Source organism: Myotis brandtii, unplaced genomic scaffold, assembly GCF_000412655.1.
Source record: "Myotis brandtii unplaced genomic scaffold, ASM41265v1 scaffold582, whole genome shotgun sequence".
NCBI lineage: Eukaryota > Metazoa > Chordata > Mammalia > Chiroptera > Vespertilionidae > Myotis > Myotis brandtii.
Window position 1 is genome coordinate 1,333,394 of NW_005370187.1, and position 18,358 is coordinate 1,351,751.

At 39.5% G+C, this 18,358-nt stretch overlaps 1 protein-coding gene across 1 annotated transcript in view; it reads left to right on the forward strand.

Annotated features, from left to right (window-relative positions):
* The first annotated feature begins 1,964 nt into the window (after nt 1-1,964).
* The window catches only part of SPAG17 (sperm associated antigen 17), a 133,081-nt gene continuing 116,687 nt past the window's right edge, over nt 1,965-18,358 (forward strand). Inside the window, exon 1 of the mRNA XM_014550113.1 lies at nt 1,965-2,051. Within this exon, the coding sequence (XP_014405599.1) occupies nt 1,965-2,051 (87 nt within the window). The remainder of the gene's footprint in view (nt 2,052-18,358) is intronic.

The window sequence follows — 18,358 nt, forward strand, 5'->3', positions numbered from 1 at the left end:
AATTGGGTTGGACAACTGTCACTTGTAAAACATAACTACTGGCACTTTTTCTACCACTTAAAATAACACTTAATTTTACTTTTTTCTCCTTATTTTACTTTTTCTTCTTTGTTTCTCTTTCTTATCTGCAACCTATTTTATTAATCATCTGCTAGTGATTTGGCTGAACTGACTATACATAATATGTTTATTTTGAAATATGCATTCACATTCAAGAAGAAAATTAGTAACATAGTATGACATACATAAACATCTGGTTAAATTTTTTATAAAACATAACTGGAAGGCCAACAAATTTTTTACTGCTTTTCTAATAAAAATGCAGAACTTCTTTCCCCAACAGTTTAAACCTATGAGAGTAATTATGATCCAAATTCAGAATGATGTAATTAATGATTGCCTATATTTGTCTGTAAGAGATTAATCTTTATGGTCAAGCCATAATCCAAAGACAATTTTCATCTTATAAAGGAAAGTTTAGTGAAGAACAGAATTTTGGAGAAAATTCCATGATAATGACTCAGTGGCAGTCCAGGTGGTGGCTGTGGAGATGCTTAGGAAAACCTCTTTCTGGCACCCTCTGGCATCCTCATGCATCAGAAATTTTATTCTCCAATTTGTCTCATTGCAATAAAAATAAAAGGGGGCAGCTGTTATTTTGGAGGACCTGACACAGTGGTAGGTGGTAGTGTTGAGGTTAACTGCACTGGATTTGGGACTCAGATAATAACTGAGTTCTAATCCTGGTGCCATCAGTCATACCTGTGGGGCTTGAAGTCAGGTTGTTGTAAGAATTGAATGATAGGATTGTGTTATATAGGATGTAACCAGTGCTCAAGAAACAAGAGCTGTTGTTATTAGCATTATTATTATCACTAGAGGCCCGGTGCATGAATTCATGCACGGGTGGGGTCCCTTGGCCTGGCTGGTGATTGGGGCCGATCAGGGCCATCTCACCCAGTCCCTATCAGGGTCGATGGGGGCCAGCCAGCCGGGGAGGGACCACGGTAGGGCTCCAGAGCGTGTCTGACCCTCTTGCCCAGTCCCCATCGGATGGACCACAGCAGCAAGCTAACCTACTGGTTGAAGCATCTGCCCCCTGGTGGTCAGTGCACGTCATAGCAACTGTTTGAGCCGTCAAATGAATGGTTGACCGAAGGGTTGGACACTTAGCATATTACGCTTTTATTATATAGGATTATTATTTTGGGGACTCTGTCTGACCAGGATATTTTAGATATTTGGAAGTGCCTGGAGGGAAAGGGGTAAAGAAAGATTCTGCTGACCAGCATAGGCCAATTTAAAAGAACTGGGTATGATTAGGCAGAGAAGATTTAGAAAGAGACTGATCTGTTCAGTTATATGAAGGATCTTGTACAGGAGTGATTGCCCCTGTGTAGGAAAGCCCTGGGGGGTGGAACCAAGACAGGAGGTTGAAAGGAAAAATGTGGCCTCATAAAAGGAAGCATTGTGGGCAGGTGGGAGCAGATGAAAACCGGCATGGGTCGCCTCCTGAGGAAGGGGTCAGTTCTCCATTCCAGGTTATCCAGGATGGAAGAAATCTTGGTGGAGAAGACAAGGACAGGGTTCCAGGGGTTTTGAGTTTCTAGACAATGCCTCGTACTAGAGAAGGCTCCAAGAAGCAGCAGAGGGTCCTAGTGAGTAAGGAAAGCAGCCTGAGCAGCCCTCATCCTCTCCTCCCCTGGCCCAGGTCTCCTGCTGCAAAACTCTTAAGATTTCACTAGAGGCGCTGGGAGTCCCACCTCCGAGCTGCCCTAGCCGGGAAACTCGGTTGCTATGGTGACGGAAGCGGTTGAACCGGTTTGGGGAACACTGAACCGGTTTGGGGACAGGAGTTGCAGGGGTTAAGAAACTGGCCGTTGTGGCTTCGGTTACTAGGGCAGCAGGGACGCTGGCTCTGGGCCTGATCCTAGTTTAGAGGCCAGTGCTCCACCGCCCTTTGCATGGCACCCAAGAAAGAGAAAGGTGGGCAGGCCAGCACCAATTCTAAGGCTTGGGAACCATCGCTCATCGCTGCGCCCTTCAATCAGGTGAGCGGAGTCCCTGAGTCCTCCTGGCCCATCTGACCCTCCAGGCCACACAGCCGGCTCGCCCTCCCTTCCAGAAGCCACAGCTGCCCCTGGGAAAACCTGACCTGGTACCTCTCCCCAGGCCTGGTCCTTCCTGATCGCAAAACCCAGGGTCCCATCCACAGGGAGTGTTTGACAGAGTGGGTGTTAAGGAAAAAAGAGGGGAGTCAGTGTGAGTTCAAACAGGGCCTGGTGGGGAAGAGGTGTCGCTGACACTCTGGGATCCTTCACCCCGATGGCTCTCCACGGTGTCCTGGAGTTGTCTTTATGAACTGTCACTTCCTCCTGACATCTCCTGGAGAACATCATCCTGTCAAGTCACTGTAGCCTGGCCTACTGTAAGGTTTTAATAAATGCTGGGTGAAAACTCACTCGTGCCGTACAAGTGAGCCTTCTACTCATAGGAAGCAATGCCTTTCTTATGTGATGCCCAGGTACCAGGATATCAGAGATTGGATGTAGTTTGAAGGCACTGCAGGAGCTCAGAGTGATGAGAGATTGGTTCCTAGACTCATATGATGCTGCAGAGGCACCAGGCAATCTCTAACCCACCTGCCACATGAGTTCAAATTGCACTGCATCCCAGAACCCACTAGGTCCCACCCTCCTCCAGTGAGTTGGACAGCCCAATAGTTCTTGTCACCTGCCACTGGAAATACACTTCACCACTAACTTTATTCCAAGTCCAAGATAACATTTGGAAGGAGGAAGATTGATTTGGGAAATGCTAGCCTGCCATTCTAACATATTTTTTCCAATTGGAAAAAAATGTTTCTTTTATTTTTTCATGTGTGTGTACAGTTCAGTAGAGAGGTAGTACTTGAAGGAAAAATATACCTGAAGACTTAATGATGGCTCTTATGAGAAATTTCTACCTATCTGTCCTTATTTTCCACTATAATTGTGTGTTTTTTCTCTATAAACAGTAATTCTGTTTGATACGTAATTCTACCTGATGGAGACTTTCACGAAAGTAAAGATACTGCTGATGCTGACATGGCATCATGTAATTTTTGGTGATTTCTGTAACTTTAGGAATAAAGGGTGTCAACTCAGTAATTCCCCTTTATAGTCTCAAGTTCTCAAAGATATTTTCCAAAATACCCTGTAAAAGCACCCTCTCTTTTGCTTTTCTAAGTCAACACTAGCCAACATAATTTTCCCCATTTTTCTTTGCAATTGTATAGGCCAAGTTTGGGCTGGAGGGAACATTTCTGCTTGAGTTATAAACTGCCGAACAACGGAGTGTGATGGAGGTGCTGACACTGCATTAGCTTCAGTGTTGCAAATAAGAAGCTATAATTTTCCTAGTTGAATGGAAAACCTAAAGGCACTATTTTTCCTTATGGCTTGAAAACCTGAAATAATATTCTGCCTTCTTGCTCCTGCTCAAACAATATAATTTCAATAAATCTTATATATTAATAGAAAGAATTTGAACTCAAAGTAATATGCAGTTTCAACTACAAAGAGTGAACTCCTTCAATTTGTTGGGATACATGGTTTTTTTATTGCAGGAGGATGACAACAGCGCTCCACCTCAGCTCGTATTTTTTTCTCATCTTGGTTTCATGTCTGAGCCAAGAGGAAAATTCCCAGATTAACCCAGCAGGCCAATGCCCAGAGGCATGCCCTAACCACCAATGTAATAGACTCTGAATTTGGTTTAAAGATGACTGGGGATGTGTGAATTCCTTACCCACTGGGGCTTAGCAAAGTGCTTCACACATAGTTGGTGCTCAAAAAATGTTATTGCTTCAGTTCTCAGAGATTTTCTCTTCATATAGTTGCTACTCCAGTATGTGTGTGTTTGTGTGTGTTGGGAGGTGGAAGAAGGAGGTCCTATTTCCAAGTCTTCCATAAGCCAGATTTTAGAATTTACTGATTGAATAATTCAAATCAATAGTAATTTTGATCTCATGTTCATATTGAGTTACACTAGACTTTAAAGAATTATCACAAATTTTTCTATGTTATCAAATGTGGATTCTTCTTGACTAGGCATTTGCTTGATTGCTTTAGGTAGTTGACTGCTTTCAAAGTTCCTATAAAGTTTTAGGATGTTTCTCTTTCTTTCCCTTCCACTCTCTCTAAAATAAATAAAAACATATTCTCAGGTGAGGATTAAAAATAAATAAAAATAGCTGAACTATATGTTTCAATTGGAATTTTGTGTTATGGTCAGAACTTAAGTGTCATCATAGGAAAAAGGAACCTCACAATGTTAAGTGGTAGCATGATACCAACATAGAGAGTATGAGAGTATTCAGAAGCCAACTACAAATCCTTTTTTTAAAATTTATTATTGACTTTTGTCCCCAAATGTCTTCTTCAGAATTCCAGGGTTTCCCAAAAGTTTGTTTGGGTTGATTTAGATATAACACAGATTGAGTTTGGTTTGGAATTTTGCTAATTTTAATTGTTAAATACTTTCATATTTTCAGATTAGCGGAGGATGGTTATTTCTTTTCATGTGTCTTAGTTTAAAGTCTTATTTTCATGTATACCAAAAAGGCAGCCATAACTTGTGAGACCCACCATTGGCATAGCAATTATACTTCCTTACTGTGACCCATCACAGAAAACATTAAAAAGTAACAGGGGGTGGGGAGGGGGGAAAGCGTGTGACAATCCACACCCCTTCACTTACCAGTCTCACTGTTCCAATGCACTAATTTCATTTTGCAATGATAATGCCAGGCCCCTAATCCCCAATTTAAGGAACTAGACACTCTACTTCTTGATTTAAGCCTTCAATTCTTCTTTAACATAAATCTCTACATGTTTTTAAATATTTGAAAAATCTATTACAATATATTAATGTGTCCTTACTGAGATTCATGAGGTCTTTCCCCAATTTCTTTATTTTTATTATCAATGTGTTTCCTCTTTTCATAAAGGTAGTAATATTTACATCTAAGACACAAGCTGATACTATACATAGTAGGGCTTTTCTTCACAATACTCAGTAGTGGAGATTCCAGGGCATCTAGCTAACGTGTTCCTTTTATAAAACTGAAGATCCAAGTATTTCAAGGTCTAGTGCAAAGATGTAGTGATTTAGCACATGAGGGACCAGATAGTAGATTTTCTCACTAGTCCTTCCTTCCTCCTTAACACAAGATTAAGTTATGATATGCAATTATAGCATTTTATATAAGCCTTGCAATCAAAGAAAATTTTACATATTTGATCTTATGTAAATCCCCAAAATAGTGTTATGAGGTAGGTATTATTAGAATAGAACAAGTTATTTAGGGAATGTATAATGAAAAGTTATTTGATTAGTACTTAAATTTGAGATCAAAGTGTTGCTTAAAACCAATAAATAAATATGGAAAGTGTACTGATTTTACCTGAAACTAGACTTTATCCATCTGTTTGTCATCCTCTGTCTCTCACAAACAACATTTAGAAGAGAGACAGGCTATAGCATTTTCTTTTTATTTCAACTTTTTGGCTTCTTTCTGAGATCATTTAAGCAGGACAAATAAAAATGTGAGTGTCTTGATTAGGAAAAAATTATTTTCCTATCTCTAAAAATAGTTCAGAAATGTGACTTCTTCTGCTACCTGGAGGTATGCTGCATTTTCTGGTCATGCCTGCCAAAACCTGGCTCATAAAAATCTTAGACCACCTCTGTCTTTCAAGTCTCCAGATGTGGCACTATAATTCTCACAGTCACTAAAGCTTATCTATGAGTCAGAGGTCATCTATGAATCATTCAGTCTGCCTCTAAGTCCTCTTGATTTTTCCTTTATCGTTTCTCACTGCAATCTGTTCTCTGTTCCCATGCCCCATTCTACCCCACGCCTTCATTTTTTGATTCCTGATGTTTTACATGAATCCTGTAGCTATACTCACTATAGAAACATCTGTTCCTGTGTATAAAACCAATGAGCAACTTATTTTTCCTAAACACTTCTCACACCATGCTCACTCCCAGCTCACAGACTATCAATGACCACTGCAGTCTCAAGCTAATCATCCTGGCTTCTTCATCTTCTTTAATCTGGCCTCATCTAAGCATCAAATTGAATTGCTCTAGGCAAACAGTCTCCTCACTGTAGCACAGACATGTGAAGGAGGCAATGAGCTGCTAAAGACAGTCCTGGCAGACCTAGATACTGAATTCTGATTCTGAAATGAATAATAGGTGACCTAGAGCAACTTTCTTACCTTTTTTGAGCCTTATTTTCCTTCTGTCAATGGAGATAATAATATCCACCTCAAAGGCTTGCTATGAAGATGAAAAGCTCATCCCAGCAGATACATAAGATGACTGTGACAGTGCCCTGAAAAGAACTGTGCAGATTCATTTCACTTATCCCAGACACTTCACCTGCCAACTACGAGGCATTCAAGTGAAAGTTCTTTAAAATACTTAGTTGGTGGCCAGCATGGCTCAGTGGTTGAACAACATCGACCTATAATCCGGGAGGTCACGGTTTGATTCTTGGTTAAGGCACATGCCCCAGTTGAGGGCTTGATCCCTGGTGGGGGGCATGCAGGAGGCAGCTGCTCAATGGTTCTCATCATTGATGTTTCTATCTCTCTCTCCCTCTTCCTTCCTCTCTGAAATCAATTTTATAAAATACTTAGTTAATAGTTCCTCCTTCTTATACTGCAGTTGAGGAATAATATTTTTTGGTATTAAATGTAGCTTAGTGACAATAGCTAAGTTGTGCACATTTGAAATAGAATTTCCTTGGAGTTCTTGAACAAAGCTTATAATTCCTATAAAGGTTTAGAATTGGATAAGGGTTCAAGATAGGTGTAGCTGAAATATTAATATCCAAAATATTTTATATATATAAAGCTTTTATAGAATATATAGATACAAGGATGATAATAAACTGAATCTAAGCAGGTTTTTATGAAAAAAATGTTTAATTGAATTGAAGTGCTTGAGCCATTATAAATGTAGTTTATCAAAAAGGGAAATACATTTTATTGGACAGAACCCTTGAACAATTTTGAGAGGCAGTGAAGGATTTTTCAACTTTTTTGATCTTAAACAGTAAGCTACTTCTCATGTTAATGTGTATTTAAGACTTACTGGAAATACTTATAATACGAGCTGAAGACTGATGTCTGGCAGCAAGCGTATTTCTGAAATTGGGTTGGTTTTTATTACTGTGTTTTCTGAAATATGCTTTCATTGATATTTACAAAACAAATTGCCAGTTCACACAAAGGTTGTTTTAATAAAAGCCAATGAAAACAACTGAGTTGCTAGGAGGAATGTTAAGAGGGAAATGGACTTTTCATAACCTCACATTATAATTTCTCTTTTTGGACAAAAGTGTATTATTTGAATGAGTTTGGAACCAAAGGGAATTAGCATGTTAAAATATCTACCTAGATATTACATGTGATCATTTTTATTAAAAATGAAAAATATTAAATATAAGTAAAATGTGTTGCCAATATAAGTTTGGCAACATCTGAGGAAAATGTTAGGTAAGAAATGGTGAATGTTAACCATGTTTCAGCTCTAGCTATAGAAATCATCAGTGGCTCCCAGTTACCCAAAAGACAAAATCCAAGATGTTCTGTCTGGTTTCACAGCCCTGCCTAATTTGGCCTTTCTCTGCTCATGCATCTTTATCTCATTCTATTCCAATGTAATGCTCTCTGTAGTATCCCTAACACACACACTGACTGTACCCACGAAGTTTCCTGGCCTGAAGATCTCCCACCTCCATGTGACTCCTCCTCATTAAAAATCATCCCCTATATCTTCCAAAAAGGAGCTCAAGTCACACCATTCTGGCCCTCACTGACTTTTCTCCTTCCTAAACTACTTCAGAGATTTTATCGTTCACACTATCTTTGTTTGAGCTGTGGCCCAACCGTTTCAGTGCTATATCTACTATATCTCTGCAAATCCTCGAGGGTAGCAAAAGATTAATATTTTTAATTCCCTCCCTCCTGGTTACAGCACCTAATAGTGATAGGCACATAGTGGCCTGCTGAATTAATTTCATTGACTATATTTACTGTCTCAACCTTCTAGCCTGTTTTCTCTCTTGAGCCCCAGAATTAGTCATAATCCATTGATCCTCAGAACTTAAATTGAAGAAAATCTCAAAGCATTCGTTTTTGTAGCAATAAAACAGGGACAGTGGTCATACCTCCCTTACAGATATTAAAAAGATTGTTAAGAGGAATTAAAGGCATCTAATACATAGTATCTCAGACTTCACACATCCAGACCCAAACCCCAGAATTCCCCCTTCACACCTGCTCTTCACCAAGTCTTCACCTTCTCATTGAATGGTGACACCATTCACCCAGCAAGTCATTAGTACCAAAAACATTGCATTCATTGTGTTCTCCTCCTTTTCTGCACCCCATAATCAATTTTTAGTAAATGCTATTGGTTCTAAAATCTATGTTCTTGGCATCACTCGTACTGTTAGCCCCTAATCCAAGCCACCATCATTTCCTGCCTAAGTTACAGGTAGCTCATGAGCTTTGAAACTTCTCTTTCTCCCTTTCTTGCTGCCCTAGAGTCTTGTCACCATACAGCATCCGGAGTGGTTCTTTTAATTCATCTGACTTAGAGTAAAGTCCAAATGCTCCATCATAACCTTTAGACTTTTAGGTCTTTTAAGACCCTGTGTGTGTGGGCCTCTGCCAACCACTCTGACTTCATCTCGTATCTCCTATCACTCCCCTTTCACTCTGTCTTTTGTAACCACACTGGCCTTTTTGCTGATCTTCAAATCTATCAGAAAGCACATTGCCACCTCAGAGCCGTTGCTCTTGCTGTGCCCTCGGCCCAGAATGACCCTTCCCGAGATAGCCACTCCCTCCCTTCCTTTAGGATTCTGTTCAGGTATCTCCTTCCCTGACCACCCAGTTAAATTATACCATCACCCTCTGTCCACCTACTTTGATTTGGTTCCTGACTTTCTACTTTACATTTATCTCATTATTGTCTGTTTCCCTCTATATGAGGGAAGTTCAGGAGGGCAGGAATTTATTTTGCTCTCTGATATATTGCCAGGACCTGACATATAGAGGGGCTCAGGTAACATTGCTGAAGGGAGGACTAGTAGGCACTCAATAAGGAGGAGCTGTTTAGTAATTAGAATTATTAATCAGTATGATTACTATATTTTTGGAATGGCATGAAAATCAAATAAAGTATATGGAAGAATGTGGGACTCTATTTAACCTGATGTAAAGATTTATTATTATAATAATTACTCTTTTATATATTTCCATATGGATTTTACACATGTTCTTCAAACACATGGTGAAAAAAGGGGGAACATCTGTAATATTTCCAACAATAAAGATAAAAACAAAACAAACAAACAAACAAACAACAAAAGCCTACTATCCTGTTCATTGAAGTTAGAAATCATCCTTGTACCTTCTCTGCTAATATCAGATTGGCCAGGGATTCCTATTACTTCTCCCTCTCTATTTTAGTTTCATCTTTTCACCTCCCATAATCTAACACTAACCTTCCTTCTTTTTGCCTTCACCCAGGGGTGAGAAATGGTTAGGGGGAGACTTGGACTTAGTGCAGATAGCTATGTATGTGTGGAAGAGGATAGAGAGGGGAGGGGAGGAAGGGATTGAAAAGTGGAGCAGGAGAGATGGAGAATTGAAGGGACAAAGTGGTAAAAGAGGTCAAAGGAAAGTGGATCATTTTCTCTAGTACAAAAGCCCTAGAGAGAAGAGCTGGTTCTTAAGATTGGGGGAGAATGTATTGAGATGAAAATGTAAAAGGGGGAGGAAACCTAAGCAAGAAAGCCTTGCTCTTCTGAGATGCAAGTCAAGCCACTGTGTAGACAGAAACTGGATAAGTAGCAGACAGAGGACTCCTTCCACTGTTCTTCAGGTGGCATCTGCCATGAGACTTTTTCTAGGATACAGGGAGAGATGAGGTCTTGCCAAATGCCTATCACCTTACCCCATAACTGTTCATACATCTCTTTTCCATACTGGACTGTGGGTCTTGAGAGCAGAGAATTCTTTCCATTACTTTTTTATTTTTATTTTTATTTTTTTAAATATATTTTATTGATTTTTTTACAGAGAGGAAGGGAGAGAGATAGAGAGTTAGAAACATCGATGAGAGAGAAACATCGATCAGCTGCCTCCTGCACATCTCCTACTGGGGATGTGCCCGCAACCCAGGTACATGCCCTTGACCGGAATCGAACCTGCGACCTTTCAGTCCGCAGGCTGACGCTCTATCCACTGAGCCAAACCGGTTTCGGCATCCATTACTTTTTTAAATGCAGAAAAGCACAAAGGATAACAACAAGCACATGTGTGCCATCATTAAAAATTGAAAATTGCTAATTATTTTATTCAAAAAACACTGTAAACAATTAAAACACACTTTGTCCCTACCCCCATTCTGTGTTCCATTCATTTTCTCTCCCTTCCCAGATGCAAACACTGTCATGAATTTCATGTGTATCCTCTCTGCCTATGTATCTGTTAGTCTCTATTCATGAATAATACATAGTATTGTTTACTGTATGATTTCTAAAATTTACGCAAATGGTTCCATGATTACACTTATAAATTCTGCTACTTGTCTTTTTTAATTCAATCTTATGTTTTGAAGTCTGTCCATGGTGAGTGAGATATACAGATTTAGTTCATTTCCTTTAATTGCTCTTATCTTATTCATCTTTGCTTTCTCCATTTCCAGGGTAATACATACAACATAGATTCCCAAATAGCAAACATTACTTCTTAGTGAATAAATTAGGGCCAATAATATAATAATAGAAATGGATACTTGGCTTTGTAGCTATGAAGTACTTTTACCTGTAATCTTTTTTTCACCTTTATTTCTGTATTTTCTTCCCCAAGCTGATGCTGTTTAAGGATAGTGATTATGCCTTATGCGTATGCATTCTATTTCTAAGACCATTTCAATGTCTGGAACATAGTAACTCCTCAGTTAATATTGGGTGAGTGAAGGAATGACTCTGCTGAATTATTTTGCTAAGGTCCAGATTCTGAGTACTTGAGTGTTTTCCCAACTCCATGTGGTTGGAATCAGGACTAATAATCAGGTTTTCTGATACTAAATCCAGTGCTCTATTCATTGCACCACTGAAAGAGCTATTGTAAGGACTGTATTAGGGAATCAGTAGGAGAAGAATAATTACAATGAATTACTGCCCTGATGTAACCAATAAATAGACTCCATGTACCTGAGTAATTGGGAAAAAATAATAACCATAGCCAGATCTATGGCTTGAAATTTATCATAATCATTAACTTGGAATATTTGGTCACATGGTTCTTAAATGAGGTTCATATTGTAAAGGAGATGTGTGAATTATGAGGGTGGACAGGATTGCAGGAGTGAAGGAATGAGCAGGAAGAAGTTTCACTCACATGGAACTGGGCTTGCTAAGGTCACTGGTTACCTTCTCACTGCTTTGACGACATACACCACTCCCTCAGCTAGAGACACCTTCCCTCCTGGCTCTCTCCATCTCACCTTCTTTCTGCCTCCTAAGAAATCCTTCCCTAAAGTTGTGACAGCTCAGAGGAAGTCTGAAGAAAATCACAAGCATTCTAGGAAAAGCATCTCAGGAACTGCCTCATCCACCCACCCACACTCTAATCAGCCCTCCTGCTAGGATTGATTGATATAGATCAATACTTTTTACCCTTCACTTGTCAATGGGGGTCTTATTCTAACATCCTCATTCAGAGACAGTTCTCACTGCCTCTTGCCTTCTTGGAGCAGCTGGAAAGGTCAGCATCGCTACACAGAACCAGCTCTGGAGGCAGCACATCCTAACTCCCTTGATGGGCCAGTCAGAGCGACTGATATTAAGTAGCCTGCACAGGAAAAGGTCTTTTAAGGCAGTTATTTTGAAGTAACTTTGCTTACTTTCAAACTCCCTTAGTCATATTAAGATAATATTGAATCTTGAAAATGTATCTTAATTTTCATGTGGAAGATAGTAACTCAACACTTGGAGACTGGAGGAAGGCACAAGAAGGTCCCATGTCTGAGGAAGGAGTTGATGAAAGTGTTTAGCCTTTAATATCTGATGATGAAAAGAGATCTTTTTTTGGGTGAGTCCCTGATTCCAATTTTACATTTGTGTAGCAATTAGCAGGACTCCTCTTGGCTTTGCTTGATCTTCTCTGTTAGAAAAATGTCTCTGATATGTAATATTTGTTTGAAAACCCAAAGAAGCTTGTTTCCTTTTGAGGTTTGCCTTACTTTTTATGTTCTGAAGTTCATTTTGGACCTCAGATTTTGCTCCGAGCAATAAAACTGGTTGGATTGCACTAACATAATGGAGCCCATAATTTTAGCCAACTCGTGGGGGTGGGGAGATAGTTAAGGTGTGTAGTGGTTTCTGTGGTTTCTCTGTGGAGTAGAATTCCCTACAAAGCTTTTCCATGTGGTGTTTTAATAGCTGTCTTAAAACTCTCTGATGCATGGAGCAAACAGAATTAGGCTCATGTGCTGGGCTGGTGGGATGGGCCAAGGATTCTGAAACACGAAAGAAAAACAAAGAGCCTAACTCAGAGATTAACTTGTCCACAGAAGATCTTCAGGACATATCCAAATTCAAAATTACAGAAGTAATCACCTCTTTAACCCATTTTGCAGAATTTTCTAAGGGAAATTAGAATATTTTTGCATATGTTACTATTTCACCTTTGCATAAAGCTTTCAATACAAAATTAATCTAGATGCCTTTCAGCCACCTTTGGACGGTTGTATTATTACATCCACTTTTATAAATGACAAAACTGAGTCACAATGGTAGCCCCAAGGTCATTTGGCTAAGAAACTAAGTGGCAGACTTTTATATCACTTCAGAGTTCTGCATCTTTACACAAGAACTTCAGTACTTTTAATAAGGGATCACGTTTAGTATTTATGAGGACAAGGAAAAAAAGCCAGTGGTGTGTACATGCACAGTAAAGATGCTTTGAGACTGCTGAGTTCTCCTCACTGAATATAAGACATTGAAGTGTTGTCTACTAGTAAGCACCCAAGGAATACACTCTTTCTTTAATTGAAATGCTTGGTGATTCAGAGACATGGTTCCTTTCAAAGTTCTGAGTGTAGCTGATAAAATGCCACATACTTAGTTGGCGTTCCCATACTAAACATGTGTAAAATTCTCTGTAATGTGTGGTTTTGGCTGCTAAGTTCAAGACACATTTATTGAATGCTACTCTATGTCAGGCACATGGGGAAACTGGAAGTTGTCTAGATGGGAGGATTCTAGGGGAACCTTTTCCACTGCCCCAGCCCCCTGCCTAAAGTATCATTTACAGAACAACCCTTTGAGTTAGTCCAGGAATCACTGGGATCCCTTTTAGAAAATGCAGATAGCATAGAGAGAAATAATAATTTTAAAAGTTTTTGTTTTTTCTCTTCACTAAAACTTTTGGGGATAGTTATTTATCCAGTTACCAAAATCAACTATTAAGGCCCTGCGCTGAATAGGAGGGGATGAGAGTAAATTTTATTCTACCCAGGAGAAAGAGGATCTGGATTCTGGAAAGTCCTGTAAGGGGCTTTAGGGGAGTCAGAACATAGCAAGCAGCAGGCCAGGGGGGCCATCTTATCTGAGAGAGGGGTGCTTTAAGGCTCTCTACCAAAAATAACTTCAATCACTTTGCTTTTGTTTTTAAGAACTAGCCCTACCTAACATCTGTATTTTAGGTCTAGGTCCATAAAATTAATCAGATTAATATTCACAATCCAAGTACCAAACATCTGATCCACTTTTTAATATTTTGAAGCCAAGTAAACAGGTCCTATTTCTAATGAAAATTCATCTGGTGCCCAGTCCTCTGTGTGGCTCCTCAGAGCTCACTTTCTCCTTTGTCAGCTCTGCACTTCTTTTTGGATCTAATCAATGTCCTTTCATGTTGGTGATGGGTTGATTTCTCTGACAGACCTGCACCAGGTGCTACACTCTCACATTCTCTCCCAGAGCTCCAAAAATTATATACCTGTAGAATTTTAAATAAAAATCCCATGTTCATGATTTTTGCCCCTCTTCCAAGGATCTAAAGTATTTTAGAAATATATCAGTTAACAATATTGTTACCAAAGAGAAAAGTATTTTACAAATTGACTGACCACCAGGGGGCAGCTCCTGTGATGAGTGTCTTCCCCCTGGTGGTCAGTGTGCATCATAGCGACCCGTCGTTCCACCATTCAGTCAATTTGCATATTAGGGTTTTATTATATAGGATAACATATAGGATAACACTTTTAACCTATATTTCCAACTTATTTTACAGTTAGAATTCCTTTTTAACAAATGCAATTATAGCAGCAGCCAGTTATATGTAATAAAAATATTTCTTTTGCTGGCCAACAGCCCATACTAACACTCCTTTGCTTATGGAGATCCAAGACTCCTTTTGAAGGAAAAACCCAGTATGAGAAAGACGTTCACAAATCCCCTGTCCATTTGGCAGCACATCTACTTAACAAAAGGGCTATCCTTTCAGCAGAGTATTGCAATAAAGTACAGGTTTGCATATCTGCACAGTGTTAAACAACTCTTAACAAAGCATGACTTCTTCATTGCATTGATTTTTCTTGAGGCTCTTACACAAATCTTCTTCAAATACAGGTGCTGACCACTATTGGTCAGCTCGTCAGGCTCAGGGGAGTCCTGAATAGAGGACTGTGGGGCTCCCATCCCGGGTCTTTCAGGGCCAAGGCAGCAGAGGAGAGCGTGCTGGCCTCCAGTTACCTTCCCAGTACCTGTTGATGTTTGTGCTAATAGAAGGAAGCAATCTCCATCCTGTCACACCAAAGCTACTGTTCACTTGCTTTTGATAGGGTTGTTGTAATTATATTAGAATGTAGGAATGCCTAAATAAAATGTGGAGAATTTACAATATATGAAAGAAAAATAGTTATCAATCTACGCTATGTCTCTGGGACAGTGGGCTTATATGAGACAGCCAGGTTGTCTGCATTTCCATGACTGCTTTCTTGCCTTAGGAGACCAGTATGTAAGTGTTTGGGTTCAGACGCCCTCCTGCCAGGCTTCAAATTAGGTGAGACTGGTAAAGTAAATAAAAGGTAATGGATTGTGTCCATACATGACTTCATTCCATCCTTTGAATGACTTTATCAATAACTACGAGAGGGCAAGACTCAGCAATAACATGTATAGTGGATGCCTCCTGGCAGCGAGAGCCAGCCCGACTTCCTGAGGTGTCTGAGGTGTGCCCGACTAAAGCCCTCTTCCTTCACCACTGGATACATCCAGGGAAGTTTTCCTAAAATGATTAATGTTTTCTTTCTCTAGGCTTATGCTACTAATTACAACCCAAACTTTTTGAACTTTCTTAAACAAACTCGCCCACAGGTAGGAGCACTGCGGGACTCTCGTGTGATGAATCAGGTTGTCCGCACCCTGCTTTCTTTCCTCCCCCAGGGTCAGCCTCTAGACTAAATTTCTCTTGCTGCCTGGTGAACTCAAATGTAAGGCTTTTGCTTAACTGCGTGTTGGTGGGATACGAGTGGAGGGGTGTTTTTAATAGTATTTTGCCATGTCTACTTGGTGTTTGATTTTTTTACAAAAATTTTCCTATTTCTAAAACTGCTGCCAGTTAGTAGAGACGTGGACTCTACATCTATCCTAAACTACTAAGAGAAAGATTCAGAAATTAAATTTGCAGAGCAACATTTAATTAGACACAGGAAACAATTTGCTCTTGGTTAGTGGAATATTGTGCATTTCCTGGCATCTCGCTGCCCCCTAGTGCAGCTTGCCAGTGAGTGCATCCTTCTGACAGACAATCCGGGTTTGCATTGTTTCTGCCTGGTCAGTCCATTCTGGCGATGTGGTGAACACGAAGTCAGCACTCCAACCAAGTCCCCTGGGAGTCCTGTTTAGCCAAACAGCTCTAATTTCGGGAGCAGGAGTTTGGTGGGTGAGAGAGTGCAGAGGGGAAACTGAGCCTTAGCAGAACTCTTAGATCCCTTCTAGTGGAGAGATGTGGCCTGGCTCTGGCCCAGGTGAACTGCCTCAAGGTGACCCCAGGGGTCCCAGAAGTTTCAGTACAGTGCTGTGACTCAGAGGAGCAGGTCTTGTGTTCAGATGTGTTCTCCAGCAAAGTAACAAGACCACTGGGCTTCCAGAGAAGGAACCTTGGGAAATTTTCTTAACCTCTTTGAGTCTTGGTAAAACTGTCATTTATAAAAGAGCAATCTTATGGTGTTTAAAAGATTTAATAATCTATTTTTGAAGGTTTTATGCACCTCGGTATGTGATATAAATCTTCATCTATTATGGTTACTGTGGCTAAAGTAGCCATTAGGTGCAATTTAAGGATTATAGAAAGGCATTCTGACCCCAAAGGCTTGCTCTCAAAATTGTTCTGAAATGATCACAAAATTACAAGCCAGTATGTGGTCTCCATGTGGTTTTTTGCCAAAATGACCTTTAACAAGATTTTTAACTTCGTAGGGCCTCTGTTTTGCCCATCTATAAAGTATTAATGCACCTATTTAAAGAGATTACTTAGGGATTTAATGAGATAACATATGCCTGGCACATGACATTTTTCAATAATTGTTAGTTCCTTCCTCCTCCCTTCTCTTTTTCTGGTCTGAAATAGTGAACACCTGCCTTCAATGCCAGATACTGAGGGGTGGACGCTGAACTACAATGCCCTCTTCTGAATTATCTCCAAAAGAACTGAGAGACAGCCCTTTCTTGTCACCACTGACATTCAAATATTGGCAAGAACATTTACAGTAGGGAGTGGGACTAGGGATAGAAATGGTCATTAAAATCTTCAGTGATAGAAAGTGTGACTTCTAGGAAATTAATGGGATTGCCTGTTCAAGAGCCATATGGACTTTATTATAAGAATGAGAGAGATTTTCCTCCTTTAATGATGATTATAGTTGCATATTTGACTGGAGACAGACAAGAGAAAAGAAAGGTGTCTAAAAGGAAGTTCATTTGTGATAATGGAATTTTTTTCTAAAGCATGCATAATGAATATCATACCTGCTTTTCTGAATCAGAATATTTAAAAAGCAAATGCTCAGTCTTCCCAGGGCGAATTAGCAAACAGCAAAAAAGCAGGTTTTAAACTCAATATGACAGAGGGAACACAGAGCCTCACCCACATGCAGGCATACCGACACACATGCTCTTTGCAGGTAGAATACACATTTTTCTGCTTTTATGTGTAGTTTTTATTTTGGTGGTAGCATTGAAAATTGGGTGAGTATTGTTAGGAAGTTTCCATGGAGAGAAGTAAGAGAGTTTAGTGATAATCACTATTTGATGGTAAGGAAGAATTTGCACTAAGATCCTTTCTCCCACCTGTACCCTCGTTCTGTCATTACCCTGATAAAGAGGTGGAGAGAAGCCAGAGAGAACCACATACAATTAATGCATTTCATTTAAGTTGTGTAAAATCTTTTCAAATCATCTTAGACATTGTTTTGGAATCCAGCAAGGGGGAGTTACACTCTGTTTGAATCAAAACTCTAGAGTGGAGCTAGAGAGAAGTGAATATGGACATGCCCAACCCCTTTATTTTATAAATGGCACCTTCTTTATTTTATAAATGGGGAAACTAAGGCCTAGAGAGTGCACATAGCTATAGTGCCCTCCCTTATTATTCTCTCTTTCCTGATGTCTATATCCTGTCTACTTGATCCATCTCCCCATAAGACTGTTAGAGCCTGATTTGCATGTTGGTTCTTCCCTCAGCACAGCAGGGTGATTCAGTAAATTCTATTCTTAATCTCCTCCAGAGAATTGCTTCTTCCCAGTAGAAATTATAATAGAGAGAAAGGGATTACTGAATAAGAATTTTGTCTTTAGTAAAATTGCTTTCAATCATTTAATGCAAAAATTCATGTCCCAGTATAATATTTTAGCCTATTTCTTGGGAGTGGAAAGAACTCACGAATTAACAATGGGATTCTTATTTTAGATTAGGAGAAAAAGATGGGTTCTAGTTCTGTATTTTACAAATGCTTCAGAGATTGCATTTTTACCTCATATAAAAGTCCATTTGGCAACAAATTCAATATTATCCAATATTCAACAAATATTTCTTGAGCTCCTACTATGTTCCTAGAATTATTTAGAATCTTAGGATTCTATCGGGGACAAAACAAAGTTTTGGGCACTTGCGATTATATCTTTTTTTTAATATATATATATATTATTGATTTTTTACAGAGAGGAAGGGAGAGAGATAGAGAGTTAGAAACATCGATGAGAGAGAAACATCGATCAGCT